Raw genomic sequence first — 26,779 nt, 5'->3', positions numbered from 1 at the left:
ATATCCATGCCTCAGATTACCCTTATATCTATCACACCAACAACAACAACAACCACTTACCCAAATCAACCCATACATACAGTAACCAAACAACCCTACCACCGCCCCTGCTTCTCCCTCCAAGCCCTCACAAACGCAATCTTCTCCTTAACCCCCAACCCCACGCGCTTCACTCGTCCCAAGCGCGCAAGGGCCTCCCCCACAGAATCAAGAAAACCCCTTTCAGCAGCGCTAAGGTTAATATCCGCCCCCTCTTCTTCTTCTCCCGCTGCTCTCTTCGCAGCTCCCCGGGATTGAACCCTCGAATCATTAACCTCATCAAGCACATCAAAGTAATTCGTCCCATACGTCGACTCCCGCATCTTATCACTAACCGACGACCCCGTACCAGTCGCAGACAAAACAACCGGCTCCGCAATCCTAACCCTTATATAGTGCGTCGGTTTACTTAGTAACGCCCACAAAAAACTCACATACTTCCCCGGCACAGGCGTAACAATATCATCCGGCGAATACCGCAGCGAAACGGGAAATATCTTCGTCGTCGGATCGACATTCACTAGACTGGCCGAGAGAGGAAGAATGCCCCGACCATTTGTCGTCGTGCATTCTGCGAATGAGACGATGGGGCGATTGGGGTATGCGTTTCTCAACTTTTCAAGGGACACCAGCTTCGATTTTGCGCTGCGCGGGGGGTGGAGTTGGGGAGGGGCTAGGGCGCGGAGGATTGCCGTGAGGAGGGAGATTCGTTCTACCTCTTTAGAACCGGGGTATGAAGCTGTGAAGACTGGGTCGAATATAGCAGCCAAATAAAGCGCGTCGATGGGGGACGTGAATGAGGCGGCGATTATGGAGCCGGGGCCTGGAAGGCGCGATTGTTGTTTTGAGAGGTTCCTGCTTACACCATATACCATTAATTCCCTGCCTTTCTTTTCGTGGAGCCATGCGCAATGTTCTCAAGTGTCAACTCACCCCTTTCGCACCCCATCAACTTGCAAATCAACCCACCATATCGTTGGTATACCGAGTATAGACCAAAGCGAAGCCTTCTTCCCTAGTGACCCAATGGGCAGCCATTGCAGGATGAGGAAGTAACAGCCACATATGAGTATAAAGAACGGCAGCCGGAAACAGAATAAGAATGCGCGGATTGGGAGGGGGCAGCACCCTGGCGCAGGCTGTAGCGGGACGGGGAGGAAGGGTGCGATGCCGGAGCCTGTAGCAAGCGAACAAACCAGTTGTCAGTCTCGGGATAAAGATGGTAAAGGGAGCAATGGGGCGTCAAACCTCGATCGCGGAATTGTGAGAATTTCTCCATTTGATAGACCGGGGTTAATGTATGCTGGAGGTCAAACGCGCCGCTAACGAAGCTGTGCTGATTGCTAAATTAAATGGCCATTTGGTGCGGTGGGGAGGGTGGTTATATGTATGTTGTTGTCGGTGGGTGTTGGGTGATAGTGAATGTTGGAGAGCCCTTGTCCCTGCTTGATTTGGAGGCAGCAGGCGAGATTGAAATCGAGTGGACTACTGCGGTGCTAGAGAGGGAGCACTGGGGCTGTTGGGTTGAGCTGTAGATTAGTAGTGCTGTCTTTTGAGCATGTGAGTGTCTGCCTTGGTGCCTTGTGTCTGAGGCTGCGATATCTTACGCAGTATAAAAAGTGTAATGGATCCTGATCTTTCAACAGAAACAATGGTAATATGCCGCTAATTCAGTCTATTTACACCAGATCTATATACAAGAATCCTATATATATAAAGAACATATTTCCTATCAGAAATCAATCACCATGCTCCTCAATCTTGTCCTCCACCGGCGGCAACTCAAACCGCCAAATAGCCACTCCCACAAGGCAAAACGCCGTGGAAGTCATCATCCAGGCAAGTCCAACCCACGGTCCACCAAGCTCCAGTCCCAGCTGGAACACATTAGTGATGGATAGACTAGCAATGACGTTTCCGATAGCCTGTAGCACTTCAATAACTGTGAATAATCTAGCTGTTTCCTCGCGCTTGACTAGTGTCGTAATGAGTGATCGAGCCAAGTACGCAAACCCGGACCCGCACGTTTGGACAAGCAGACTAGGAATGACCGTTGCGACGCTCGGCGAGAGACCGATTCCGAGCGTACCGATTACAAGGAAGATGATGCTTGCACGGGCGAGGGTGAGATCTTTCATGTTTGATCTCATGCCGCGCAGGATATGTTTCGAAATAAATGGGATGATGAACAGATATAGTGGGATCGTGAGTGCTGGTTTGAATGAGATGAGGAGGTTCGCTTGTGCGATGGTCCAGCTGTATCGCGAGGAGATGTACTGCACCAGGAACCAGGAGGAGCCGCGGCTTAGACGGTAGACGAGGAAAGCTGTGAGGAGGAGCGGGATTCGTTTGTTGCGTAGGATAAAGGCGTATGGGCGGAGGTATGAGCGGAGAAGAAGGCCAATAGATCGCAAGGACAGGCGCGAGTGTGACCTCTGTCTCACGAAGGGGGTTCCCAGGTCAACGTCGTCTTCCGGCTCAAGGACATATTTCTCCGATGATATCGAGATCTTGGGCTCGTCGGCGGCCGATACTCGGTTCAGTTCCATCTCTCCTGAATCCGACTCGTATGAGCGGGGCGTAATGGCGTTCTTCGTCTCCGGCAAAAACATCGCCATGAATACACCTACAACCGTAAGACTCCATCCAACTGCAAGCGGGACCCATGGATTCAACGTCATGAGCCATGAACTCGCAGCGCTCGACACAAAATCAGCGCCCATGCTCGCGACTCCGAACCGGAAGAACATCACGGCCCTAAGTCCAAATCAGTATACCCTCCAGCAGACGGACATTGGATAGCAAATCTTACCTCTCCTCCTCAGTTGTAACATCCGACATCATCGTATAAATAATCGCAATAGTGACCACCGGCCCACCCCCAAAAACAAACGTGATACAAGAAACCCAAACCGTGCGCAACGGAAAAATGTCCGAGAACCACATCACCCCAAAATTAATCATACAATTCAGCACAAACCCCGGGATGCCGAAACAAAGCGTCTTCTTCCGGCCGTATCGGTCCGCGAGGAGTCCATACGGCGCCGCGAGCAAGATACTCAGCATCCCCTCGCAAAACTCCATGTACCCCTTGACAGCCGCAACTTCACTCTGCACTTCCTTCCCCTTGCACAGTTCCTCGGGGACTTGGCCGTCGGCGCCAAGGGTGAGTTTGCCGGGGTCATAGGTGGAATAGTAGTCCTTGCAAACGATCGACTCGTAGATTCTCGTCATGGGCCCGCCGGCCATCACGAAGCCGACTTCTACTGCGAGGGTCATGAGGAGCAGAGTAATCATTAAGCGACGTCGAATTGCGCCGTTGATGATTGGGGTGTCATTTCGGGGCCCTGGCCCTGGAACTGGAATTGCCCCTGGTGCGAGTGGTTCAGGGACCTTGGACGGTTGACTTGGAGAGTGAGTGTGGTCGCCATCTTGCGCTGAGAGAAAGGGGATATCTTCTTCGCTGGCGCTGGCGCTGGCACTGGGACTGGTGTCGTCGCGGTAGCGCTCAGTGCGCTGGTGGTAAGGGGAGGTCATGGCTGATGTTCAGGTCCATTCACCCTTTTCCGTAGTTGAATTCTTGATGGTCGTATAGATAGGTAAAGTGTGTAGAGAGCTGCCCACCACAAGCAGGAATGAATTATCAAGAGAGAAAACGGGCCAAATCCATACCAGATGGAAGACGCGCAATGGCAGCAGTCAGATTGAAATCAGTGAAAGACAAGAGTCCGGGGGCCTGAAGGCAGAGTAGGCTAGTGTTTGCTGGTAGTGGTAGTGGCAGTGGCAGCAGCCGGTCCAATTGGCAATGCAATGTACTCCGTACTGCACGGAGCAATCGGAAGCGCAGGGGGGCTGCACAAGAATGCAGAGTGAGATAAGACATAAAACCGGCAGAAGCAATATGGCCGCCAGGTGGTCATTAAAATGAATCCTAGCGCGGGATACCATAACTGGAACAGTAAACTGGACTAAACCGCAGCCATGGATCTATTGCAGCTGGCATGGGGGCCAGACTCGGCGTCATTGGTCGTTATTAAAGGAGTGCGCTAGTCAGGTACGTAGAGCGTCTTGGCTGGCAGCGAACAATACCTAGAAAGAACAATCTCTGCTACTTCTTTATGCTCGGGCGATCTTGTATCATGGTAGTACATGATAGGAGCAATATCCATCTTGTCCAGGCAGAATTAGTTTTCACTTGGTCGTGTGAGATAGTCAGATAGGCAGATGGACGTAGTTGTGGCTCAGAGTGAGATTGTTCCTAAAATTGGCCCCAGAGACGTTTATTTGACGTGACCCACAGCCACTCTGTCCCGAAAATCATGGAAAATCACTGTGCAGATCGAGTTATTTCATTCTGAAGACGGGCATATCTTGGTGTTTTCATTACTGTGATATGTACTAGCATTTATGTCTAGTCGATTATGATACAATAGGTATAGCAAGTACAATCAACCTTGCTCAATATCGACATAAGCTTCTATTCTCTACCTCTTCCACCGGCGCCGCTAGGTCCAGCCGCGAACGCCCGGCTAACCTTACCCTGCACAACTCCATATGACTAGCCTCTCAGCTTCACAAGTCAGCCTGATCAGTCTCTGGGAACAATCCTACACCTTGATACCCAGCCTCCTCAAAGAGCGTTCCGCGCGCTTGTACAACGGCCGAGATCTCGAGCAGAAACTCGTACAGAATCACGACATTCGTGAGCACGTGGCCGAGGCTTGCGGGAGCGTTCTTGGATTTCTGATCTCCGTCTGCTATAGCTGACTCTGTTGCCTGATCCGGCTGTTCTGACTCTTGCTCTTGTGCGTCGGTTTCGGGGGTGTTCTCGGGTTTGGTGCCAGATTGGACGGGGTAGAAGGGCGTCGATAAGCGCTTGCGCAGTTCCTCTGCTACGGCGTTTCGGGATTCAGTGGGTTCGGGTGGAGGCGGGGTATGGAATGTTGTAGGTTCACGTAAAGGAGACCCGACAAGACTGCGCTGAGGTGAGGTAAGATCTCGAAGGCCGCGTCTGCCGCGTGGTGTCGGTGAGTCGGAGCCTATTTGGGGTGTTCGCGGTGCGGTTGATGAAGGTCGGTCTGCAGGACGTGTAGCAGGGGTCCCAGGAATCTGTTCGGCGTTGCCGGACGCTTCGTCATCCTCGTGCAGAAGACCTCGGCGTGCAGCTACCAGAATATCAAAGTCTGGTACCTGCTTGCGCCACTCTTGGACTTGATCAACTAGTCCGCGTAGAACGGCAGTCAGAGCCGGTGCGTCTGACGATGACCAGGAGGGTCCACGGTAGACAGATTGAACCTGCTCGAGTATATCTGCCATGGCCTCTCCAGAAGCGCCATCAGGTTTGGGGTAGGTGTACTTTGCAGGATCGACAAGCAACCATCCGTCAAGAGCCATGAGATGCGAAGACGCTATGCTCATCAAGGCTTCCGTTAAAGCCAAATTTACAATCACAGGATTGGTGAAGAAACTCTCTAGACAGTCCAACAACTCGAGAACCAGCGGGTCTTCTTGGCGTAACTCGAGAGGCAGGAATTCGGAATTGTTATTTGGAGAAATGTACAGCCGCGATTCCAGTATCCATGTAGCGTCTTTGAGATAGTTTCCATAGGACTCATCCAAGCTTGGCACATCCATAATTGAGGTGGCCATGGTCATGAGCTGTCCTAGCTCCGCGTTCAATGCGCCAACCGTTCGTTGCTTGGCGTGCTGACCGGGAACAGTTCGGATCAAGAACCTCGCAAAAGAGGAGTGACGCTGCAGGATGACAGTCAACAGCCGTAATGTCGCTAGAACGGTCTGAGGGTTTGTTGATTGAAGACCGAGGAGGGCGAGGTCTCGGAGGTTGAACAGAGTCGGTGATGGCCGAGCCGCTTCCTCCGAAAAGGCAGTGAGCACATCAAGCGATTTCCGCCGACTAGCGGACATGTTCTTCTTCTTCTCCGCTATCTGCGCATCTGAGTCGGAGGTCGATGCAAGTAAAAAGTGTAGAATCCGCTGCACCAGGTCTTCCTGCTCCACTGAAGTAAGAATACGGTAGAGGTAGGTGAGAACTGCGGCTGTTGAGCCGCCTTCGACGTCTGACGACTCTAATAGAGAAGGATATCTAACTCCATGTCAGCAAAGTACATTAAAAGGATATAAATAACATACAGTAGCTGTTCCAAGAACAGGACCTGGAAGTGATCCAACAAACTGGCAACGACTTCCGCGGACTTGCAGTGGTCAATCGTGTCCTGCCAGAACAAGAGGTAGGCCATAAACGAATCCATGGTCACTCCGAGTGCCGGGGGCAGAGCTGTGTGTTCCTGCGCATGATCCGAGTGCGAAATGATATGCGGTACATCAGACTCTTCATCTGAATGAAAGGCTAGGCTGCCCAACTGACTATACAGAGCTCCCAGCCCGGTGGCCATCAAGGTCGCTAGATCGCTCTCAATGAGCCATCGCTCCAAATCCTTTGACCGCGATGCTGTCTCTATCAAATATAGGAGACCGGTTCGAGCGAAATCGCCTGCTCTCCCCGCATGATGCACATATTCCACCAACAGATAGAACAATGGGAAGTCATCCGTTCTCATCGTACCGGCAAATTCGACATCTCCGGTATTTTGATCCTCCTCATCGACTCGAGGTGCAAACCAGGCCGGAAGAATATTAGGCTGCAGGCGGATATTGTTCGCAACGCCAAACAACAGCTCGACAAGTCGTCCTTCAATATCCTGCGACTGCTTATCCGCCCTGCGGACAAGGTCTACCAGTGCACGCGCAAATAACCGGTTATCAACGACTCCATCAACCTCCGAATCGATCAAGGTGTTAAACAAGACGGTCGCCGAGCGAAGCATAGACTCATCGTAGGAAGAAAGCGCGAGTTTCGTAACGGTGACGAAGATCTGAGAAGACGCCGCATAGGCCAGGCAAGGATGCGGAGCAGGACCGCGAGATTCATCGCTGAGGACAGAATTCAGTCGTTCGATGCAATTGCGCGCGTGTACGATCGCAGCTTGCTCCGCGGAAGCTGAGTTGCTGGAGCGCCATATTTGCTGATGAGGGGCAGGGCACGTCAGAAAAAGAAACAATCAATGGGTATTTCAATTCCAGCGACTAACCTGCAGCGTGTTACATGTCCGTTTAAAGGCCGTTAGTCGTTCTGTTGGCGAGGATGCTCGCGGGCTCTTAGACAACGAGCGGGAGCCGCCTATTATTCGAGACCACTATGTTCCTGATTAGGAGAAGCACAAGGCGACGCGTGCCGCGTGGAGGCTGGGCGAGGCTATGGGCCAACTTACAAAGTCCATTTTGGTGTGAGTGCGGCATGATACTTCCTCGCAGGAAGAAGCATGAGCAGGGAACGGCTGCCGATCGAGAGATAAGAGGGAGGAGAGTGGAAGTACTCCAGAGTCTCCAGAGAGCATCGCCGCCGGAGGTGTCCCTGAACCAAAAGGGGCATAGCTCGGTGGTTCCCCATTGGGCTTAGTGCGTAATCACAAGCTAGAAAATACACTAATATGCACGCTAGGTACAAGCTGCACTCTACAAGCTACAAACTATACTAGTCCTAAGGTCCTCAAAAATAATGGTGGGTGTAGAAGCCAGATAATCGGTGGCTTCAGAATCAAGTGTTGCGATATTGAACCCAAGATTAAGTCCTATTCACATCGAAGATGCCACGCCGTCCCACCCCCACAACGCCAGAAGAATATGCGCTCCATCCCGGTCTAAAGACAAAAGAAACGCTACCCATCGCCCCAATAAAATCACGAAACAGAAGGACTCCAGTCATAACTAATCACTCTCTTCCTTTGGTCGTCGTCCGCCGCGCTTTCTTTTCGGTTGCTCATTTTGATCGCTTCCGTCGTCTTCATGCTTGCGCCCCTGCGGTTGATCTGGGATCTTTGCGATGATGTCTGCTAGAAAGTCTAGTACTTCGTCTTTCGCAACGGCCTGTTTGAGGTGTGACGCGGTGACACGTTTGGAATTTCGGTCTTTCGCTTCTTTGGCAGCTTTTGTGACGAGGGAGATCATGAAGAGCTCGAGTGCTTTCGCTGTAGAATTGGTCAGTGTCGTGAATCAAGTAAAAAAATGTCGGAAAGCGGTATACGTACAAACAGCGATAGGGGTCACCTGCGCGACCTTGCCGACGTCTTCATCCGCCTGCATGATGCGCTTGATGCGGGCAACCGGGAATTTTGTCTTGACCTCAATTGAAGCAGCGGGGTCCATTTTCGGCGGTTCAATAGGTTCCATGGGCTCAATAGGTTGCATATGTTCGACAGGCTCCATCGGTTCAATGGGCTCTGGGGGTTCCTCTGGGGTGGGCGGATCTATGTATTTTGACTCGACTGGTGGTGCATCAGCGGGGCGCGCAAGACGTGATGATCGACGAGCCATGTCGGAGTCGAATGTGTAATCTGAGCAGGGAGGAATGTACTGTTGGGAAGCCCGGTGAGGCGCGATTGAGGGTTGTTGGTACTGCGGGGTGAAGAAGGGCGAGTCGTCGTAGGATGCGCGGTGGGCGAGCGGGTTCCCGAACTGGTAGACGGGTTGGGAGGGAATGGTAGGTGACAAGGCGGAAAGGTCGGGAGAACGTGGGCGGTAAGAGTTGTCTTGCTCTGTCATTGCTGGCAAATCCGGTCTCAGCAAATGTTGGTGATCATGAATAGTGAATAGTCGTATCAAGTGATAGACGATGTTATATTATGGAGTATGGAGTATGGCGCGTCGACGCGACGGGGAAGTAGCGGCAACGAGTGCGCTTTCACGATAGAAGAAAATGGCGTAGTTACCTCAGCTGCGGCGATTGAATGCGTATGTTTGTGATTCGAAGGAATCAGGCCGATCGCGACATGGAGATTGTTGATCTGATGCTAGTAGTAGTACTATTGTATGTACTGTTGATGGCCCAAGCTCGTGCGTGGGCCCAAGGAAATCGGGCGTGGCAGTGGTGCCAGAAAAAAGAGTGAATTCTTTCCTTCTTTCTTCCGGGGGGAGCGACCGGACCTTTTTAGCCCTTTTAACCCTGTCTGCCCGCGCTAATTTTAAACAAAAATCAGCAAATTCAAAAATCAATTTTCTGTTTTCCTGATGAACCCTGCTTACTCAACCTCTCCTTTCTTTGTTCCTGGCATCTTCATACAACTCTGCTCTCTTCCTGTATTCTTCCCCAGTTTTCAACTCTCCATCTACCTACATATCTTGAATCTACTCTATCTCAGTCTCTCCCTTCTGCCTACATCACATGCTCCCGTAATGACTCTGACTCGCCACTGCAACCAAACAGTCGTTGCTGATGGACACAGCCCTTATTGGCCTTCCGGCGCGTGATCCCGCTTTGAAGCTCTTTGATGATGCAAGTAATTTGTCCAGGTAGTGTCCTGTTTTCTACTTTGCTAGTGCGACCTTGATGCTTGTTTGTGTTTGGTGTTTGTTTATTCCTTCCTCCTTCATACCTCGGACGCCTACATGATGATACACAGAGCCTCGAGATGTCCAGACTCGCTGTGCCAGGCTGAAACCTTCCACGTCATGCGTCTGGTATCGCCTCCGCAGCAGTCCGTTCATTATTGCCCTTCGAGGCAGGCATCGCTGAGGGACCAAAAATTACTTGATCTAATCTGATATCGCGTCTGAACACATCATTCTTGTTTCTGATAGAATACAATATCTTGCCCTAAAAATGGAGAACAAATGCGCTAGGTCCAGCGGGGTGAATGGCAGGGAGCCTCGCTCATTGTCGGTGTCACTGGCATGCACGTATTTCCAGCCTAGGCAGAACCTCTGTCAGCCTACAACGTTCTAGGCTTCGCTGTAATTCATTAGGCATATAATCTCCAAATAAGCTCGTTGTGCGACACAAACATGAACTGCAAGGACTCAGCCTCGCGATAACTTGGCTTGAGTATACATAGAGGGAGGACGTTGTTCCGCTCCGGGCCTCCCGCCTCCACTGCGACGCCAAATCCATTTGTTGCGACAGATTATTATCATTCGATCCTCATTCTCATCGCTGCTGATCCTCGTGTGATTGCCCGTTGGAGATGTTCCTCATGGTTGACTAGAGTCATGTCGCCCGCTTCTGCCTCTGCGGCCTGCGCTCCTTTGTCATAATTACTTTGCGAATCGAGTCCTCTTCCCTGCGCTTGCTGCCAACGTGTAGCTTGTTTTACCAATGGCTGCGGCGGTTCAGCCTTCGGGCTTAATGGACATTGCGAGGTGAGTCACCGCTGGATACTATATTTCTTGTGACATGCGCTAAAATGTCTCGGTCCGTTAGTACCCTGACTCAAGATGAAATTCCGTTCAAATTGCGCTGCGCCATTTGCAACAAGCTTGCAGTGAATGCCTTTAAACTCCCTTGCTGCGATCAGGCAATCTGTGAAAACTGTAAGCGCCGACATATACACAAACTAGTCGCTCTAGTTCTTACGAGATTCTTAGGCCAGGCATCACTACCGGACACGTGCCCTGTTTGCGCGCACACGCCTCTCTCGTCTGGCCTCTGCAAACCGAACAAAGCCCTCCGGACTACCCTCAAGGCCTTCCTTCGTACGGAGGAGAAGAAACGCGAGAAGGAGCGGCAGGCAGCATCTCCGGCTACACCCGAAGCCGCCGCGCCTACAGAAGAAACACCGGTCGCACAAGATGCCCAGGTAGAATCAAACACCATTGAAGCGGCTACGGCAGATGGGATAGCACCGAACCAAGTCGAACCCCCGTCTGCCGAAAAGCCTGCCGATACTGCCACTCCAGCCGCCGAAAACAACGAGCCTAGCGCGGAACAGGGAGAGACAAACGGAATAACCCAGGTACTTAATCCTTTTGGAAGAGATAAGTCGGTAGCGCGCATAAGGACTAACAGACCTTTCAGGATGAGCCAGTCGCCACTTCCGAAGATCAACCAGCTAATGCGGAGCAAAACGAGGCTGCTGAAGGGGAAACCGCAGGGGAAACGACTGGGGAGAACGAAGCCACTGAACAATTTCAGCAAGACGCATCTCAGAATGCTATGTCCGGCGCCGGACTTTCCAATACTATGGGATTCGGTATGAACCCAGGGATGTTCCCGAATATGGCTTGGGGCACCAATCCGATGGCTCAATTCATGGGCAACGGAATGATTGGTTTCCCTAATCCTATGGGTATGTTTCAGAAATTTTACCATCGTTATACTTCGGACGTAACTAACACGTTAATAGCTATGTCTGGAATGGGCATGGACCAGGGCATGTTTGGGGGCTTCGGGATGAACATGAATGGAATGAACATGGGAATGAATTTCAACGGTCAGGGGATGTACGGTGGCTGGGATGGCTCTCAGAACAATATGTGGAATGGAAGCCAAGATAAATTCAATCCAAATGCTTTCCCGAATGGTATGGGCGCGCAACTTGGGGACACCTCTGGATTTGGCGGATATAATACCAACGGAGTTCATCCTCAAATGCAGCAGCAACAGCAGTATCCTAACCAAGAGTTCCAGAATGGCTACTATGGTACAGGTAACTACCGCGGTCGCGGCCGTGGGTACTATTCTGGCCGTGGTCGCGGCGGCTACGGTGGCCATATGCAGTCTAATTTCCCCCATAATGCTAACAATCCCGCTGAAGATGGCTCTAGCATGGACCAAAACGGACACCCTGAGGAAGGAGCAATCGCCATCGACGGCGAAGCGCCTCCAGAGGGAAGGAACGGTGATAACGCCGCGAAAGAGGCTGATGGTACCCAATATCCAACCTCAACGGACCCGAATGACCAGTCCAACGGTAACCTAGAATCCGGACCTGGAGCCAACGATGTTCCCAGCCAAACTCCGAACCAAGGCCAATTGCAAGGTATTCCTACCATTGATAGTCTGGAACAACCCGATGCCGTCTTCAACATGGGCATGGGCATGGACATGGGAATGGGCGCACCTCCTAACATGAACCAGGGCTTCGGTAGAGGCGGCGGCGGTTATATGCGTGGAGGTTTCCATGGTCGTGGCGGGAGTTTCGGCGGACAGCAATTCATGCAACCGAACAGCATGCAGCCTCGAGGACCGGGTGTCGAGGGCGCCCCAGCTGCACCTAGAGCCATGCGACAGGGTCTTCCCAATACCAGTGTGTTCCGACAGAGGAGCTTCCAACCAGGGCGTGGCTCTCATCCCTCGGCTAGAGGCACTGAAGCCTCTGAGACGTAAGTTCTTCTCATTTGGCAACTCCTTGTTTAGTGCATACTGACATCTTGTCTCGCAGCCCGCAATCCGAGTCAATTCAAGACAATCAAAACCCCCAATCTGCATCCCGGTCTGATTCTAGAGCGAGATCTCGGTCAAAGCCCAGAAGCAGATCTCGTTCTCCGCCCTCCAAATCCCGCTCGCACAGCCAACGGCGACACCGTCAGCAATCTCGGAGTCTCGAAAGGAACGGCGATGACTATGACCGCGAGCGAGATCGATACAGGAGTTCACGTCGCGACGAGAAAGAGAGGATTGCACCAGAAGATAACGGCCGCACTCGATCACCCTCTCTCGAGTCCCATAGATCATCCCGAAGAGACGAAGGGCGATCCAGGCATTCGCGTCGCTCGCGCAGATCTCGTCGGCACCGCAGTCGCAGTCGGAGCGCGAGTATGAGCCGCCGTGGTGACCGGGATGATGACCGACTAGCCTCAATTTCCGAAGAACGGAATGACTCCAAGCTCAGAAGCAGGAACCCCGAGCCCCGCTCAACTCGACGGGAAGAGACTCGGGATAGGGAGCGAGAACGAGACCGCGATTCCCGCCGACGTGATCGTGACCGAGATAGAGACCGAGATCGCCACCGCGACAAAGAAAGAGAACGCGACAGAGAACGCGACCGCCCCCGAGAACGAGAAAGAGACCGCAAGCGCTCTCGCCGGGACCGCTCCGAATCCGCTGCTCTCGAAGACGACCACTATTCACGGCGAACCAAGCGCGGCCGCGAAGACGACATCCGCAGCTCCAGAGACCGCACAAGAGACAGCAGAGAAAAGACCCAACCATCCTCTAAACCATCCAACGAACCCGAGAAAGACCCTCACACTTTAGAGCGCGAAGCACGGAACCGCGAGCGCATGCTCAAGGAACAGCAGCGCCGCGAAGCAATGCACGCAGATAGCGGGAGCGGCAAGTCCAGTCGCCGCCGAGACAGTCGTCAGGAGCGTAGTGGCCGTCGCCTGAATTACAAGTATGAGGATGAGAGTGAATCTGCGAGGGCTGATAGGGTCGAAAGGGAAAGGGAGGCCAATCGGTGGGATTAAATCGCCTCTCTACCATCTATTCTGTTCTTCTTCCATCCCATCCACCACTTGCAACCTACCTCTCCCATTTCTCCTCCTCGGCACAACATGTGAGATGCAAAATGTACAAAAGTTAGCTTATAGAAGGGGCGTTCATTTGGCAGAATAGGCTTCTGGAAACAAATGTTATGGATGAAAGCCGTGTGCTTGCGTAGAGCAAAATGACGTGTCATAGCTAAACATTAAGCCACAATATGAATGAAGTTATCAATATCGAGAGGATATATCCCCACAACCCCGCAACAAAACACTTGACTTTACGGTCCGGATAGAAGAAGTATCATCCAGTCAGAGACTCAGATCATAGTCCCTTGAAAAGCTAGTGTAGGAAAACTAAGTGGACAAACAAGGCACTTAGGCATCACTAATTCGACATCTCTACCTGAACAAACAGAATAGCCCAAACGACACTGACGCCATACAAGCTAAGCAAAGCGAACCGAACCCTCAAAGAAACAATCAGAAAAAAAGCTATAATGTATGTAGTATGTATAATTTAAAGTACAAAAAAAAAAAAATGAAAGCGCACAACACAATCCAATCCAATCCACCAACCAAGTTCCAGGAAGAGTGTAGGAGCAGAGCAGGTAAAAGGAGAAAAAAAAGGCTAGCCCAACTTAGCCTTCAATTCCTCGAACTCACTGGTCAGCTTCTGGAGCTGCTGGCCCTGGGAGACGATGAGCTTCGTCTGCTCGGCGATGAGGTCGCGGAGGTCAGCGGTGGTGGAGTTGGATGTGCTAGAGGTAGAGGTAGAGGAGTGCGCGGCTGCGGCTGTGACGGAGCCGGTGGTGCTGGTTAGCGGGGAGGTGGGTTGGGCGGCTGGGGTGCTGGGGGCGGGAGAGCGGGTTGGTGTAGATGTGCCCTGGAGGTATTGTTAGGAATCAGAGAAAAGGGAGATGGTATCTAGGATGATGACGAGGGAGAGCTTACCGAGGTGGGTGACTGGATCTTGATAGGTTCCTCCTGAGCAGGCGGGCTAACCTTAATAGAGGGCGAGGAAGGTCCAGGGGAACGGGTAGCCCGCTCGACGGGCTTGACGGGTTCGTCGAAGTTGGATTCCGAGGGTTGCTCGGGTTCGTCGTCGTCGGCGAACTTGTTGACCATGGCGGCCATGGAGGCGCCCTGGTCCTTCATGGAGGGAGCTGGGCGGGCAACAGAGGTGGGCTCGGGGACGGGCTCGGGCACCTTCTTGACTGGAGAAGCGGGCTTCGCTTCTGGCTCGGTCTTGGGCTCAGGCTTAGACTCGCCCAGGCTGGAGGTGGGCTTGTCCTGAGCACCGGTAACCTCCTTCAGGCCCTGGCCATCGTATAGACTGCCCATGGAGATCTTGGGAGGGATGGCCTCCTTTCCGCCAAACCATTCTGAGGAGCTCATGGCGGGCTTCAGGCCAACACAAGGAGGGTAGATGTCGTCCTGGAATGTCTCGGCCCTGCGAGGAACAATGAAGGGGATAGGCTCGATGTAGGTGTCGTTGACGGTTTTGAATGCGCGAGTAACTTCGTTCTCGTGCATGTTTACGCCACGCTTGGGCATGAAGGCAATACCGCGCTGAGGGTCCGCAGACTTGTATTCCGACAGGTATTCAAACTTGTCGTTCTCCAACTCGTAGTACCGAATGTTACCGTCACTGGGCTCGTTAGCCATATACATTCGAGGTTTAGGAACAATGACTTACCCTCGGCCAGCCAAGTACAGACATGAGGTACCGTCATCCCAGAAGGGCATGCAGACACCAGAGATAGAGTCGAGGGTCTTGAAACCGTCGACGGGAAGTTGAGGGGAGCGCATATCCCAGAGCGCGAGTTGACGATCGCTCATCTTGGAAAATCCGGTGGTAGCGAAGCGGTCGCGCTCGCCGAGCCATACGGAACGACTGTTCTTAGCTCCAGTGTGACCAGGACCCTCGTGGGCAGGACGTTCCTGACGCACATCCCATACGCGCAACTTCTTGTCACGGGAGGTCGTAACGAGAAGGGAGCCGTTGCCGCTCCAGGACTGCGATTGAACAATGTCGCCAACATTCAATGTCAACTTGGATTGACCGGCCTCGATATCCCAGACCTTGACTGTATAGTCTCCGGATGCTGTCGCAAGGATGTTTTCAGCCGCAGGGTTGAAGAGCACGTGCCCTACCTTCCTATGACAGGGGTCAGGTCCAGATATCCATTGAAGCCCAATGCATAGAGACTTACTTCGGGTGGCCGCTAAGCTTTCCAACGGGCTTGATATCTTCAATGTCGTCGGCATCTACGTCAGGGGAGAGCGTGAAGTTCTCGGGAACTCGCCACAGGCAGATCTATACAAGGTTTAGTCCCGTTGCCCATGCAATCGAAATTGTTATCGAAGGTGATCATACTCTGCCATCGTCGGAGCCGGATGCGATCAGTTCGTCGTTGAAAGGATTCCTAAAGATGTTGGCTCCCCATACCAAATGCGACAGGGGCGGCAATTGTGGCTACTTACCAGTCCGTATCAAGGACAACAGCGGTGTGGCCACGGAAAAGGGGTATACGCTCAGGAAGCTTGCCGAACTCATTGAGGGGAATGACGGCGAAAGCACCACCACCGCCAGCTTCCCAGTTTACGGAGAGATAACGAGGGTTGACCTAGCTCTTTGTTAGGCGGTTCGGGGGCGGCGGCGAACGATTAAGGAGCGTTAACGGGGACGAACCTTGACAAGGTTGGTATCCCAGGCGTTCCGGGAGACGCGGAGGTTGTCATAGCATTGATCCTGCAAATTTGTGAGCCAACTTACCTACTTATGGGTTGTAGAGGGGTTCGACAGTACCTTTCGCGTTGAGCGTCCGAAGACGTGGCCTGCTACCTGTCAGATTGCGGGCAGGAGCTAGAGAGGGGGGAATCAAGCTTACGGTACTTGGAAGAACGCACGAAACGGCCAGACATGATGCTGGGTATAAGAAGGACCAAAGGACAGGCTCAAACGGAAAGCAATGCAAGAAAGGGAAGTAGAAGTGAAACGGGGAGGTGAGGGAGGAATCCAGAAGGCCGCGCAGGACTGGACTCTGGAGGCGATAAGTTCAAGTTGGCCGTATAAGAATAGAACACCCCCGTTAATTACTGGGGGGCCGCAAGCTGCTAGCACCACCACCTTGAAACAGTCGACGCTGAAGCTCGTCTCACTCTCTTGAGCAGAGGTAGCGCAAGAGGCCAGGACCATTAATTACCAAGTAGAAGGCCCAATCTCACGAAGATCACAGACTGTTCAACTGTTGTCAGCGGCGCATTGAACCCTGAGACAATGAAAGTCTGTGACGCCGTTACCGCTAGTCCTGAAAAAGGATAGCGCACCCCCGCCGGAGCAAGGCTGAGTCAGCAGGAGCTGTTTACCGCCCGCCGTCGCTGGAGAAACCAAAACAAGCCGTTCACCAACAATCAATCACCTGCAGCACACTAGACAAGAGAGAAGACTCCAGTGAGTCCAGTCCATGTCCACCCACTCTAAAGACAACGACTCCGCCAACTGTCCCCCGCGGCTCGGATGCCGACACTCTGCAATCTCTCCATTGATTTGTTTACTGCCGTCCTTGCATACTCTCTTCCCTAACCCAGTCACTCATACTGCAGTCCTCGGTCAGGAGACCATCATGGAGAACGGAAGTCCGGTACTTGCTGCCATTGAACCTTGAATGACGACCTCACCCCTAACAGATTTCAGGTACAATCGAGATTCCAGGGTTCGCGCATCCCTGGGCTCAAGGAGATGAACCCGTCCGGCACGAACTCGCGCTCGAGGCTATTGCAGCCTGGCGCAATTGCGAACAAAACTACCGCTGTGCCTCGTAGGTACTCTGAACACCTTATGCGACGAGTAAACCATTCTGACAAAAGAAGAACCCTCTCGTACCAGGAGCACCACCGAAAGCACAAGGACAGGCGCAGGCCCGCCGTCCGCCTCACGATCCGTTAATGGAGCGACAAAGACCCATGCGCGCGCCAACTCCTACGCTTCCTCTACCTTAACTCGGTCAGCTTCAGCAGCCTCTCGGACCCGAGGCCCCCATTCTTCGTCGACAATGGGTCGCCCTAACTCTTCGATGAGTACCTCACGTCGACCGAACGGTTACTCGATTCCCCGGCCTGCGACATCCCTGGATACACATAGAGAGGAAACCACTCATAAAGTGCTTGGAAAGCGTAAGGGTATGCACACCTCCCATCACCCCATATCCCTACCCATCTTCCAAAATCCGGTGTTTTCGACTTGGAGGACCCATCAGGATTGTCCGAGGAAGAAATGCGCCGCTTGGCCTACTCTGTCTCCTCTCCCGGAAACGCATTTGGAACCCTTTCATACCCCAGATTCCCTCTGCGCATCCATGGAAATTTTAACTTTGGGCCCGATCTCTGGCGAAATGATGAGTCCTAACACGTCTCTTGATGACAGAAACCCAATACTCACACCGTCAAAAATACCCACTCCTAAACCCCCCAATTCCCCTCTGCCCACTTTTTCAACACAATATCACCATCTACCAAAGAAGAAACGCCCCCCATCCCTTGCATTCTTCATCAAAGATACCACGATCACGGCTCCTAACTATGATACAGGCGGCGAATGGGATCAAAATGCACGGGAACAGGACATGGAGCATTTGGTGGATAAATTTTTCTCACGCATGAATCAACAAGGCCAGGAGCGCACGGGTCTGCATGAGGCTATCGAAGTCTACAAACTGAGAGGTAAGTGGTTCTGCAACGAGATCGGAGACTGAGCTCACATAATTCAAAATACAGTTAGTGAGCTGGAAGAATCAAAGAAGGAGCAGGCTGAACGAATTATGACCCTGCGTGTCGAGAACGAGTCCATCAAGTCTCAAAAAGAAGCTCTCGAAAACACCATCAGACACGCCCAACGCGAGCAAGAGATCGCCATGGACGAGCTGATCTCTCACCAGCGCATGGAGATAGAAACGGTCAGGTTCGACAGTCAAAAGCAGTTGGATCAGTTTAAGGCACAGCAAGAATCCGAGATTCGTGAATTGAAGCGCCAGTTCGAAAATCAATTGCAGGACGAAAGGTCTGCACGTCTTCGAGAATTGAACCAGCTTCAGTCACAGACCGCTGTTGATGCCCAGCTGTCTCAGATTGAGCTGGACAAGAAGGTCAAGGAACTTGCGTCAGTCGAAAATGACCTACAGAATCTGCGGAACGAGCTCGAGCGGGAACGAAAGAACACGAACACTCTACGACAGAACTTGGATACATTTAGTTCGAACAGTGTGACCTTGGAATCGACAATCAGCGCACTGAAGGCTCGGATTGAGTTCCTGGAGTCCGGAAATCTGGAGCAGTCTCAAGCGTTTGAACGATTAAACCAGCAGATGATGGATGCTGCTGCCGAGACCAATGCAGCAAAAGAGAAGCTAAGAAGGGAGGAAACACTGAGGCGCAAATTACACAACCAGGTGCAGGAACTCAAGGGCAACATCCGAGTGTTCTGCCGTGTCCGTCCTACTCTAGGCGATGAGGCGGGTGCCGCCCACTTCACATACCCCGACCAGGCTGAAGATGCCAAAGAGATCAACATTGTCGGACCTGAGGAGAAGACAAGTCTTGGGTCAGTTACAAGGAAGAACCACAACTTCTCGTACGACCATGTCTTTGGACCGTCAGCGCAAAACAGCGACGTTTTTGACGAGATCAGCCAGCTTGTGCAAAGCGCACTTGATGGATACAACGTCTGTATTTTCTGCTATGGTCAGACTGGAAGTGGTAAGACACATACCATGTCCTCGCTAGACGGTATGATTCCCAGAGCCGTGCACCAGATCTGGGAGACGGCAACGGGCCTGGAGGAAAAGGGCTGGAGGTATACTATGCAAGGCAACTTTGTGGAGGTCTACAACGAGAACCTGAACGACTTGCTTGGCAGAGCGGACGACCTCGACAAGAAGAAGCTTGAAATCCGCCACGACATGCAAAAGGGCAAGACAATCATCACGGATGTCACCACCGTGGAGCTGGAATCCCCTGAGATGGTCGAGACAATCCTCAAGAGAGCGGCCGCCAACCGCTCAGTAGCAGCTACCAAGGCTAACGAGCGGTCCTCTCGATCCCACTCGGTGTTCATTCTCAAGCTGATTGGCGAGAACTACATCACTGGCGAGCGTAGTGAGGGAACTCTCAACCTCGTCGATTTGGCTGGTAGCGAGAGGCTCAGTCACAGTGGAGCAACTGGGGAGAGATTAAGAGAGACGCAGAACATCAACCGCAGTTTGAGCTGCTTGGGAGATGTCATTGCAGCTCTCGGACAGGGCAAAGAAGGAGGCCACATCCCTTACCGAAACAGCAAACTCACCTACCTTCTTCAATTCTCGCTGGGCGGGAACTCAAAGACCCTCATGTTCGTCATGGTCAGCCCGCTAGCCGCTCATCTCTCAGAGACCTTAACCAGTCTCAAGTTCGCGACAAAGGTGCACAACACCCACATTGGCACAGCCAAGAAACAAACCCGTGTTCGCGACGTTTAGAGCCTTCCATATGTTTTTCTCGCTCCGTTATTGCTTGGCCGTCATGACCCTGGCCCCTTTGAGTTCTTTGCGATGCACCCGGTGTTTTTGGCGTCTCCCTCGCATTTCCTACCGCTTCTTGCTCCCTTTTTCTCTTGGAAATACTTCCTCCCTTACGTTCAACACTGTGTACCCCTCATCGATTGTCTATAGGAATACAGCACATGATCTGTTGGATTGGTTTTGTATCGATTGTCTTGGCTTGGTTCGATGGATGGATGGATGGATGGATGGATGGATGGATGGATGGATGGATGGATGGATTCTGGATTTAGCTTAATGATAGTTGCTGTTGAAGGATAGTAGTTAGCATCCATTCAATATTATGAGTACATATATCTACACTTGATTCCGTGACCGGATTTATGTTCATTCAAACATCGCTTTCGCAGACTTGTTCTAAAAGTGGGTTATGCTTTGGTATGCTTTGGTCCAGTGGGCAAAGGATCTACGTATTAGAGATATATATCTTCCCATCAGCTTGACGATCTCACCGAACGAGAACCTCCACCAGAACATTGTAAACCTCTGTACCAAGCGAAACAGGTATAAACATATATTTCTATTCATAACCCTATTTACCAAATAGATCCCTCACTCCGTAATATCAATAATACTCTGCCCACTCTCACTCCTCAGACTCTCCCTGCTCCTATTACTACCACCGCCCACACTCCCAGCAGCACTCCCAGCAGCACTTCCGCCAGCACTTCCACCAGCACCAAGACCAAAGTTCAACCCAACTTTACTCCGTCCCAGCGCCTCCCCCGTCGCAGAGAGTGCGTCTAAAAAGTCACCGAGTAATCTATCTAGTTCTGCTGTAACAGCTGCCTCACCCGCACCGTCAAGAAGGACTTCCAGGCGCGGCGGCATAATCGGAGGGAACTTTATAGGTTGTTGGTCTGGGTCTGAGGGGCGGAGGGTTGTAGCTGTCGAATTGAAGCGCGATGTGGAGGGATCTCTTGATCGATTTCGTTCTCGAGATGGGTCTCTGCTCCTATTTACACTTGTATCGGCCTCTGGAGGGATAGTAGGGAACGGGAAAGCCTGCATGTGCAACATATCCTTATGCGGAATGGCAGTTGGGAACGGTTCCGTGTAAGAAGGCGGCGTCGGTTCCGTAACGTGGATATGGTTCTGCCAGACAGGCGTTGTGTCTTCTTCTTCGTCGGGGCCGGGTCCTTCGTCGGGACCTGGACCTTCGATTACGGAGCCTCTTGATGAATGTGCGTATGGGTATGTCATTGTTGCTGAGGAGCGCGATGTGAGGAGTTGTGGGAAGTCGTCGTTTACTGTTGCGTCGCCGGGGCCGTCGGTTGGGGGTGTAGAGGGGCGGTCGAAGCGGAAGGGGTCGTAGTCTGTGTCTGAGGAGGCGGAGAGGGAGATGCTTGATTGGGCTGAGGCGGATGTTGAGGGTCTGGAGGGGTGGGAGCCTAGTTCGCCGAGGTGGAGGTGTGGTGGTTTCATATTCATGCTGTCGCTTGCTTTGAGGGTATTGTTGCGGCTTGTGACGACGCTGGAAGGCTCTTCTTCGACGTCGGAGAAATTGATGACGTTGTTGTTGTCGTCTGAGGTCATGACGGGGAATGTCCACTCCATTGTGGCTCGCTTCTCAGCTGGGTCAAAGGTAGATGGTGCGGAGTGGGTGTGTTCAATCTCGGATTCGGATTCGGCTTCTGCGCCGGAGTCGACTTCGGGCAAGGGCTCTGTATCTGTTTCCTCTGCGGGAGCTGACATGAAGTTTGGGAACTTCCAGTCCATTGTTGGCGGGCGGGGGCCTGATCTCGGCTGGAAAGTGTCCTGTGAGTCGAAGTTGCTGCTGACTTCACTGCTTGACGAGCGAGAACGGCTTTCATTAGAGTTGCGAGTCTGGCGTCCGCTGGATCGGTTGGCGCGAATGGTATCTGCGTCTGCGAGTTGGAACGGCTGTGCTGTTGTAGCACCGGCGGCATAGTGAGATGAGTCAAACGAGCCAATATCAATGTCAATGAACGTCGATGTGACTGAGGACCGGTCCGTGTCGGTGCGAAGAGGCAAATCCGATACAGGGGCTTTCTGCTCAATTGGTACGAAATCGTTCTTCGTCTCGTACTTGTAACTAGGCTTCTCTTCATCGAAAAGGCCCTCCATAGCTGCTGCACCTCTCCGCACACGTTCATCAAAGTTGGCCTTGTCTTGTTCTGTCATCTCAGTATCCGCTAGCTCCTCAGACTGTTCCTGCTGAGACTGCTTTGCCGCATCCTTGATTTCTTGTTCGAACTCTGCTAATGAAGCAGCCAACTGGTCCAGGTCGATGACAGAGAACCGCTTCTCAAAGTCATCGGTTGTACTGAAATTCCACTCCTCATCGATATCCGACTCGGCATCTGGCATCTCCGCAGCTGCTGCACCTCCAGGATGGAATAGGGAGATACGTTGACCACCGCGCTGAGACCATTGGTAGTATATGCGGACGAGCTCGCTCAGTGACGTTGTAGGGTATTCTTCCTCAGAGCCTGCAATATAGGGATGTTCCAGAATGTCCGCCATTGAAGGTCGAGTGAATGGGTCAGAATTGAGGGCGAATGCTACCAGTTCCTTCAGCCCTTCACCGTACTTGTCGCTATCTTGTAGCTGTGGCGTTTTCCTGTTTAACTGCCTTCCGATTTGCATTCTCTCTCGTAAATTCGCATTCGGTGGGTTTCCTGTTGCAAGCTCAAACAGCGTACATCCGTAGGCCCAAACATCAATCTGATATCGTTAGTTACTGGAATAGAATTTGACTGGTCTACAAACCTCGCTGCTGTACTGGTGCGCCTGGTTACCAGTAAACATCTCTGGCGGCATCCAGTGGGGAGTACCGATCCATGTTGATCGCTTGTCCTGCTGTGATTGAAGTATACCGGCAACTCCAAAATCACAAATTTGCAGTCGACCCTCCTCGTGAATAAGAACATTTGCAGCTAAAGCAAGTTAGCAAAGTTCCCCATTGCTCAAGGAGAGAAAGAAACATACCTTTGATATCTCGATGAATGATGCCCGCATCATGGATAGCCCTCAACCCAGCAGCAAGCTCACGCGCAACAGGAATAGCAAACCTCTCCTCAAGCCGGTCCCCCGTAGCCCGCATCAAAGTCCTCACACTACCACCAGGGCAGTACTCACAAACAAGCCAAAGCTGAGAATGGATCGACACAGCCTCAATGATCTCATTGATATTCTTCGCCCCCGAGTCCTTAACCTGCTTCATGACCTTCGTCTCATGAATAAAATCCTTAATCGACTCATCTCTGAAGTCTCGCACAGATTTATAATCTAGCGAATCAATGTCTAGGACTTTGATAGCAACAATTTCCTGAGACGGGACCATATGACCCTTATACACACGGCCGTAAGCTCCCTTCCCAATGAGCTCTTCAAACTCGTACGCTGGCGTTTCGGTTTTGGCGCGCCGGCACATCTCCCGCACTGCTGTGCCTTGCTCGCGGGCGAGCTTGATGGCTTCGGCCTTATGCTTTGTTATGGCGGCCATGGCGGACGTAGGGTCCAGGAACCGCGAAGCGCGAGTGGGCTCCATGGTGTATAGATATGGTCTGCCAAGCGGAAGAGCCTGCGCACAGTCCCGGAAAGAAAGTAAGGCAAGTTGACGCGTACCAGTAAAAAGACCCGTCACGTCAAGATAGCGGGTGATGTTGAGAGAGCACGGTGTGTTCGAGTCAGGTTTTGAGGTTTCAGAATGACTCGGTCAACGAGTGAACAGGGTACGTCTGCGTGAGAAAGCGAACGTTCGCCCTGGACCAAAAATGGAGCTGATCGAAACAAGTCCACCTGAATTCAGATTGGAGTGGCGAATGATACGTTGACCCCGTCCCTTCTAGAAAGGGAAAAGAAGGCTTTTTGAGATGCTGGAGCACTTTTGAACTGATCCCTGAAGTTCAAACACGAACCCAGCCTCCAATGCAAGTCCAAAATCAAACAAAACTCCCTCGTCGTAACAGGCCTGTAAGCTTCAAAGTCCCAGCCCAAAAAAAGATACCACGTCGAGCGTCCCTGTCGTCGCAAAGACGACCAACCAACCAACCTCCTGCCTGCAGCCGAGCCGGGTGGCTAGAAAATCCAAGAATTACGCCACAAGTCTGACAGCGGCCTTGAAGCACTCCATCTGACGCCGACTTTCGAGGATCAGAGCCTTTTTGAACTTAAGATCGCAAGATGCTGGTCCTTGAAGATGTCGACAGCTGGAACAATGGGATGCTGAGTGTTGGACTTGGACGCATGGGCTTTGATGGTCTGGGCGCCGTGCCAAGAGTCCACCGCGCTAACTTAGTGGCTGGTTCAACAACGAATCAGAAGACAAAATTCACAACGTCTGTATAAACCCAGTGATCGCACGTGTTGGTGCCTTATGGGGGTGTCTTTGAAAATGGGAGACATAATGGAGCTACCGATTGTTTGTTTACATATGATTCATGCTTTGGAAACGACGTGGCATTATATATTCATTAAGTAAAATTCGCCTAAAGCACGCAATCTAAGCCCACTCCGCGACATGCAAAAGAAGCCTCTACACCGTACGAAAATCTACAAATCTAAAGCTTAAACTCAACCCTGAGCGCATCACCAAACCTCTTAATGGCCTCGGTAATGTTCTCCTCACTAGCAGCTGCAAATGTAGCACGGAAGAACATGTCGTCTTCGCTACGTCCAGCGGCCTTGAACCAGCTTCCGCGGGAAACAAGGACGCCGTTGTCGACGGCGGCGTGGAAGAGGATTTCCTCGATGGAGTCGCGGGTCTTGCCAGAGGACAGCTCGGGGTGTTTCTTCCAGTCGATTTGGATCCAGTGCTGCGACATTCATTAGTGACCAAGATATTGGCTTTGTGGGTCAATATAGGGGTGACTTACGAACATGCCCGCAGCAGGGGCAATCCAGCTAGCGATTTCCGTGGGGAGATGCTTCTCGCAGGCCTGGACCATGATATCTCGGCGACTAGTGTACTGCATGCGCAGGTTGATGAGCCAGTCGAGGTACCCCGCGTGACCCCAGTGCTCATCAAGAAGCTTGAAGAAGATCAGCTGGGAGATACCGCTGGGGTGCTGCGCGGAGACTTCAGTGTTGCGGAGGAAGCGCTCAATGATCTGCTCCGAGCCGATCACCCAGCCGGTACGCGAACCGGGAGTCAAGACCTTGGAGAACGACTCCATGCGCAGAACACGGCCATCGACGTCGAGGCTGAGGTATGAGGGGATGAGCGACTTGAGGAAATCTTCGTGGTTGGCGGGGGGTGGAAAGGGCGCGCTGTCGGCTCCAGTGTATGGCTGCATTTGCAGGAAGTAGTATGGCTCGTCCTCAATAATGTACAGGTCATGCTTTTGAGAGACCTTGTAGATCTCGCGGCGTCGCTCCACGGATTGGGTAGCGCCTGTAGGGTTCTGACCGGTAGGGATTGTGTAGAGAACGAACGGCTTGCGAGCGCCGCGCTCCTTCTCATCCCAGTTGCTCAAGACCTCGTCAAGCGCCTCAGGAAGGAGACCTTGCTCGTCCATCTTGACTGGCGCAACTTTGACTCCCAGGGGAAGAGCAGTCTCCTGTGCACTAGAGAAGGTGTATTCTTCCATCAAAATGTAGTCACCCCTCTCGCAGAGCAGCCGAAGTGTGGTATCCCAAGAATAGGTGCTTCCAGGAGTCAGGGCGCATTGCCAGTCGGAGTAGGGAGGGTTGTGAATTAGCTCGGTGTGTTCCGTCACAAATCTAAGCAACTGAGGAGCACCAGTCGACTGCCCGTAGTTCAACGAGACCTCAAGATCGTACAGACTCTTTCCTTCACGAATGTCATGCTTGCCAGCAGTCAAGTAGACGCCAGATTCGCGGGTAGCCGCGGGGGACCAGCCTGGCGGACTGGGAACCTTAACGGAGAGCTCTTCGAATGGAAAATATTCGGGGGATGGGAGGCCGCCGCCAAGGGAGATGAGGCCTGTAAAAGAATAGAAAAGTTAGCCAGCTGTAACATAGCTCATAATATGAGAGTCCGCCATACCAGGGTTCTTGAGGTACTTCGCCGCCCCCTTCAACGTCGAGGTCTTGCGCGACTTTGCTTCAAGCGTGAGGATGCCTAGAGCGCAGCATTAGCAACAGTGTTATACCCGCCTGATCCTTGATAATACTCACAATCCCACCGCTTCGCCTTCGGCTTGGTGTAGCACGCCTAAACATAACATTAATTAGCCCCTCCCCAATCGCATTGCGGAACACACCAAGAAAACTCACAGGGCTCTTAAACATATCACTGCTGGTAGCAGGCGCAACACCACCAGGCATGGGAGCGCTCTGCGCGCGAACAGCGGCAATACCTTCAACGGTCAATGGCTTGAGAGCGCCATTGCCGTTCGTTTCCACGTCCAGAGCTGCTGGCGGGGACATTTTCTAAGGGTATTGTGTTCGGAGGCGCGAGAAGGGGAGACCGTGTGTATGGTGAAAGCAAGCTCGTCCACGACGTAGATGGCCTAGAGCTCGATCTTTGTTCTCGTCCGAGGTATGAAAACAGGAAGCAGCTGTCAAAAGAGTCAAGACAAGTCAGTTGGAGCACCCTTCAACTTTTTTGCGTTCTCGGTCTCAAGTGGATCGGTTCCGACGGCAAGATTGAGAAATTGTACCGAGCGCCGCGGGCGACAAACGTATGCTTGACCGCCATCTTATACCTCGTGCTCTCGTGAAAGGAAGGATTTTGGAAAATGCCACCTGGACCTGCCTGAGAGTTTCCGTTATCTAATTGGAGACGGCGGCGCGGGCTTTGGTTCGTTGGCTTAGAAGGAGTATGGAAATGGAATCATCGCAAGGGCGTGACGTGGGGACTTGCGTTTTGTGACGACGGTGTATTGGCGGCGTATGCGGGTTTACGGGCTATACTGCTTTTACTCCGAGGGGCTTCAAAC

At 52.3% G+C, this 26,779-nt stretch overlaps 8 protein-coding genes across 8 annotated transcripts; 2 read left to right on the top strand and 6 right to left on the bottom strand.

Moving 5' to 3' along the window:
- Positions 1-95: 95 nt before the first annotated feature.
- BDV14DRAFT_191912 (major facilitator superfamily domain-containing protein) lies at positions 96-4,208 on the bottom strand (the record flags this gene model as incomplete). Its single annotated transcript, XM_073771561.1, has 6 exons — positions 96-251; positions 300-894; positions 973-1,216; positions 1,787-2,796; positions 2,852-3,520; positions 4,129-4,208. 6 exons carry the CDS (start codon positions 4,206-4,208, stop codon positions 96-98), a joined length of 2,754 nt encoding a protein of 917 aa, XP_073624912.1.
- A 192-nt stretch (positions 4,209-4,400) lies between these two features.
- On the bottom strand, positions 4,401-7,406 carry BDV14DRAFT_113042 (uncharacterized protein). The gene is made up of 4 exons (XM_073765720.1): positions 7,329-7,406; positions 7,149-7,253; positions 6,190-7,082; positions 4,401-6,142 (listed from the first exon to the last, which is right to left on the bottom strand). The coding sequence occupies exons 1-4, from the start codon at positions 7,335-7,337 to the stop codon at positions 4,612-4,614; spliced, it is 2,538 nt and encodes an 845-aa protein (XP_073624911.1). The 5' UTR covers positions 7,338-7,406; the 3' UTR covers positions 4,401-4,611.
- Positions 7,407-7,574: 168 nt separating this feature from the next.
- nctA (negative cofactor 2 transcription regulator complex subunit BUR6) lies at positions 7,575-9,030 on the bottom strand. The gene is made up of 3 exons (XM_073769738.1): positions 8,826-9,030; positions 8,145-8,660; positions 7,575-8,084 (listed from the first exon to the last, which is right to left on the bottom strand). Exons 2-3 carry the CDS (start codon positions 8,656-8,658, stop codon positions 7,825-7,827), a joined length of 774 nt encoding a protein of 257 aa, XP_073624910.1. The 5' UTR covers positions 8,659-8,660; positions 8,826-9,030; the 3' UTR covers positions 7,575-7,824.
- A 1,177-nt stretch (positions 9,031-10,207) lies between these two features.
- BDV14DRAFT_203259 (uncharacterized protein) lies at positions 10,208-13,299 on the top strand (the record flags this gene model as incomplete). Its single annotated transcript, XM_073774244.1, has 6 exons — positions 10,208-10,251; positions 10,313-10,422; positions 10,477-10,844; positions 10,907-11,177; positions 11,235-12,213; positions 12,273-13,299. The coding sequence occupies 6 exons, from the start codon at positions 10,208-10,210 to the stop codon at positions 13,297-13,299; spliced, it is 2,799 nt and encodes a 932-aa protein (XP_073624909.1).
- Positions 13,300-13,843: 544 nt separating this feature from the next.
- On the bottom strand, positions 13,844-16,549 carry BDV14DRAFT_179310 (coronin). The gene is made up of 9 exons (XM_073769737.1): positions 16,209-16,549; positions 16,127-16,155; positions 16,010-16,069; positions 15,802-15,944; positions 15,695-15,743; positions 15,531-15,634; positions 15,014-15,475; positions 14,269-14,965; positions 13,844-14,200 (listed from the first exon to the last, which is right to left on the bottom strand). The coding sequence occupies exons 1-9, from the start codon at positions 16,240-16,242 to the stop codon at positions 13,946-13,948; spliced, it is 1,833 nt and encodes a 610-aa protein (XP_073624908.1). The 5' UTR covers positions 16,243-16,549; the 3' UTR covers positions 13,844-13,945.
- A 131-nt stretch (positions 16,550-16,680) lies between these two features.
- Positions 16,681-20,063, top strand: BDV14DRAFT_179304 (putative kinesin family protein (KlpA)). Its single transcript, XM_073769736.1, has 6 exons — positions 16,681-16,771; positions 16,924-16,961; positions 17,015-17,138; positions 17,191-17,499; positions 17,908-18,039; positions 18,094-20,063. Exons 2-6 carry the CDS (start codon positions 16,944-16,946, stop codon positions 19,827-19,829), a joined length of 2,319 nt encoding a protein of 772 aa, XP_073624907.1. The 5' UTR covers positions 16,681-16,771; positions 16,924-16,943; the 3' UTR covers positions 19,830-20,063.
- Positions 20,064-20,323: 260 nt separating this feature from the next.
- On the bottom strand, positions 20,324-23,614 carry BDV14DRAFT_112947 (putative serine/threonine protein kinase). Its single transcript, XM_073765718.1, has 3 exons — positions 22,863-23,614; positions 22,644-22,810; positions 20,324-22,598 (listed from the first exon to the last, which is right to left on the bottom strand). The coding sequence occupies exons 1-3, from the start codon at positions 23,422-23,424 to the stop codon at positions 20,463-20,465; spliced, it is 2,865 nt and encodes a 954-aa protein (XP_073624906.1). The 5' UTR covers positions 23,425-23,614; the 3' UTR covers positions 20,324-20,462.
- A 709-nt stretch (positions 23,615-24,323) lies between these two features.
- Positions 24,324-26,648, bottom strand: BDV14DRAFT_112907 (aminotransferase-like domain-containing protein). The gene is made up of 5 exons (XM_073765717.1): positions 26,115-26,648; positions 26,016-26,052; positions 25,885-25,959; positions 24,752-25,821; positions 24,324-24,691 (listed from the first exon to the last, which is right to left on the bottom strand). Exons 1-5 carry the CDS (start codon positions 26,265-26,267, stop codon positions 24,437-24,439), a joined length of 1,590 nt encoding a protein of 529 aa, XP_073624905.1. The 5' UTR covers positions 26,268-26,648; the 3' UTR covers positions 24,324-24,436.
- Between the last annotated feature and the right edge of the window lie 131 nt (positions 26,649-26,779).

This window comes from Aspergillus stella-maris (genome assembly GCF_047715825.1).
Source record: "Aspergillus stella-maris strain CBS 113639 unplaced genomic scaffold BDV14scaffold_57, whole genome shotgun sequence".
NCBI classification, from domain to species: domain Eukaryota; kingdom Fungi; phylum Ascomycota; class Eurotiomycetes; order Eurotiales; family Aspergillaceae; genus Aspergillus; species Aspergillus stella-maris.
This window is presented reverse-complemented; position numbering and strand designations above follow the sequence as displayed.

What these genes read in the sequence shown, in the direction of transcription:
- BDV14DRAFT_113042 (XM_073765720.1), bottom strand. An exon ending in GGACATGTAACACGCTGCAG is followed by an intron (nt 7,083 to 7,148) that starts GTTAGTCGCTGG and finishes GCCCCTCATCAG; the next exon opens with CAAATATGGCGCTCCAGCAA. An exon ending in CTGTTCTTGGAACAGCTACT is followed by an intron (nt 6,143 to 6,189) that starts GTATGTTATTTA and finishes ACATGGAGTTAG; the next exon opens with ATATCCTTCTCTATTAGAGT.
- BDV14DRAFT_179310 (XM_073769737.1), bottom strand. Translation starts at nt 16,242, where the DNA reads ATGTCTGGCCGTTTCGTGCGTTCTTCCAAGTACC. An exon ending in GGGATACCAACCTTGTCAAG is followed by an intron (nt 15,945 to 16,009) that starts GTTCGTCCCCGT and finishes ACAAAGAGCTAG; the next exon opens with GTCAACCCTCGTTATCTCTC. An exon ending in CTGTACTTGGCTGGCCGAGG is followed by an intron (nt 14,966 to 15,013) that starts GTAAGTCATTGT and finishes TAACGAGCCCAG; the next exon opens with TGACGGTAACATTCGGTACT.
- nctA (XM_073769738.1), bottom strand. Translation starts at nt 8,658, where the DNA reads ATGACAGAGCAAGACAACTCTTACCGCCCACGTTCTCCCGACCTTTCC. An exon ending in GGTGACCCCTATCGCTGTTT is followed by an intron (nt 8,085 to 8,144) that starts GTACGTATACCG and finishes CCAATTCTACAG; the next exon opens with CGAAAGCACTCGAGCTCTTC.
- BDV14DRAFT_112907 (XM_073765717.1), bottom strand. Translation starts at nt 26,267, where the DNA reads ATGTCCCCGCCAGCAGCTCTGGACGTGGAAACGAACGGCAATGGCGCT. An exon ending in GAAGTACCTCAAGAACCCTG is followed by an intron (nt 25,822 to 25,884) that starts GTATGGCGGACT and finishes ATTCTTTTACAG; the next exon opens with GCCTCATCTCCCTTGGCGGC. An exon ending in CCCCTGCTGCGGGCATGTTC is followed by an intron (nt 24,692 to 24,751) that starts GTAAGTCACCCC and finishes TGAATGTCGCAG; the next exon opens with CACTGGATCCAAATCGACTG.
- BDV14DRAFT_112947 (XM_073765718.1), bottom strand. Translation starts at nt 23,424, where the DNA reads ATGGAGCCCACTCGCGCTTCGCGGTTCCTGGACCCTACGTCCGCCATG. An exon ending in CATTCATCGAGATATCAAAG is followed by an intron (nt 22,811 to 22,862) that starts GTATGTTTCTTT and finishes AACTTGCTTTAG; the next exon opens with CTGCAAATGTTCTTATTCAC. An exon ending in CGCACCAGTACAGCAGCGAG is followed by an intron (nt 22,599 to 22,643) that starts GTTTGTAGACCA and finishes TAACGATATCAG; the next exon opens with ATTGATGTTTGGGCCTACGG.
- BDV14DRAFT_179304 (XM_073769736.1), top strand. An exon ending in CAAAACTACCGCTGTGCCTC is followed by an intron (nt 17,139 to 17,190) that starts GTAGGTACTCTG and finishes TGACAAAAGAAG; the next exon opens with AACCCTCTCGTACCAGGAGC. An exon ending in AGTGCTTGGAAAGCGTAAGG is followed by an intron (nt 17,500 to 17,907) that starts GTATGCACACCT and finishes ACTATGATACAG; the next exon opens with GCGGCGAATGGGATCAAAAT.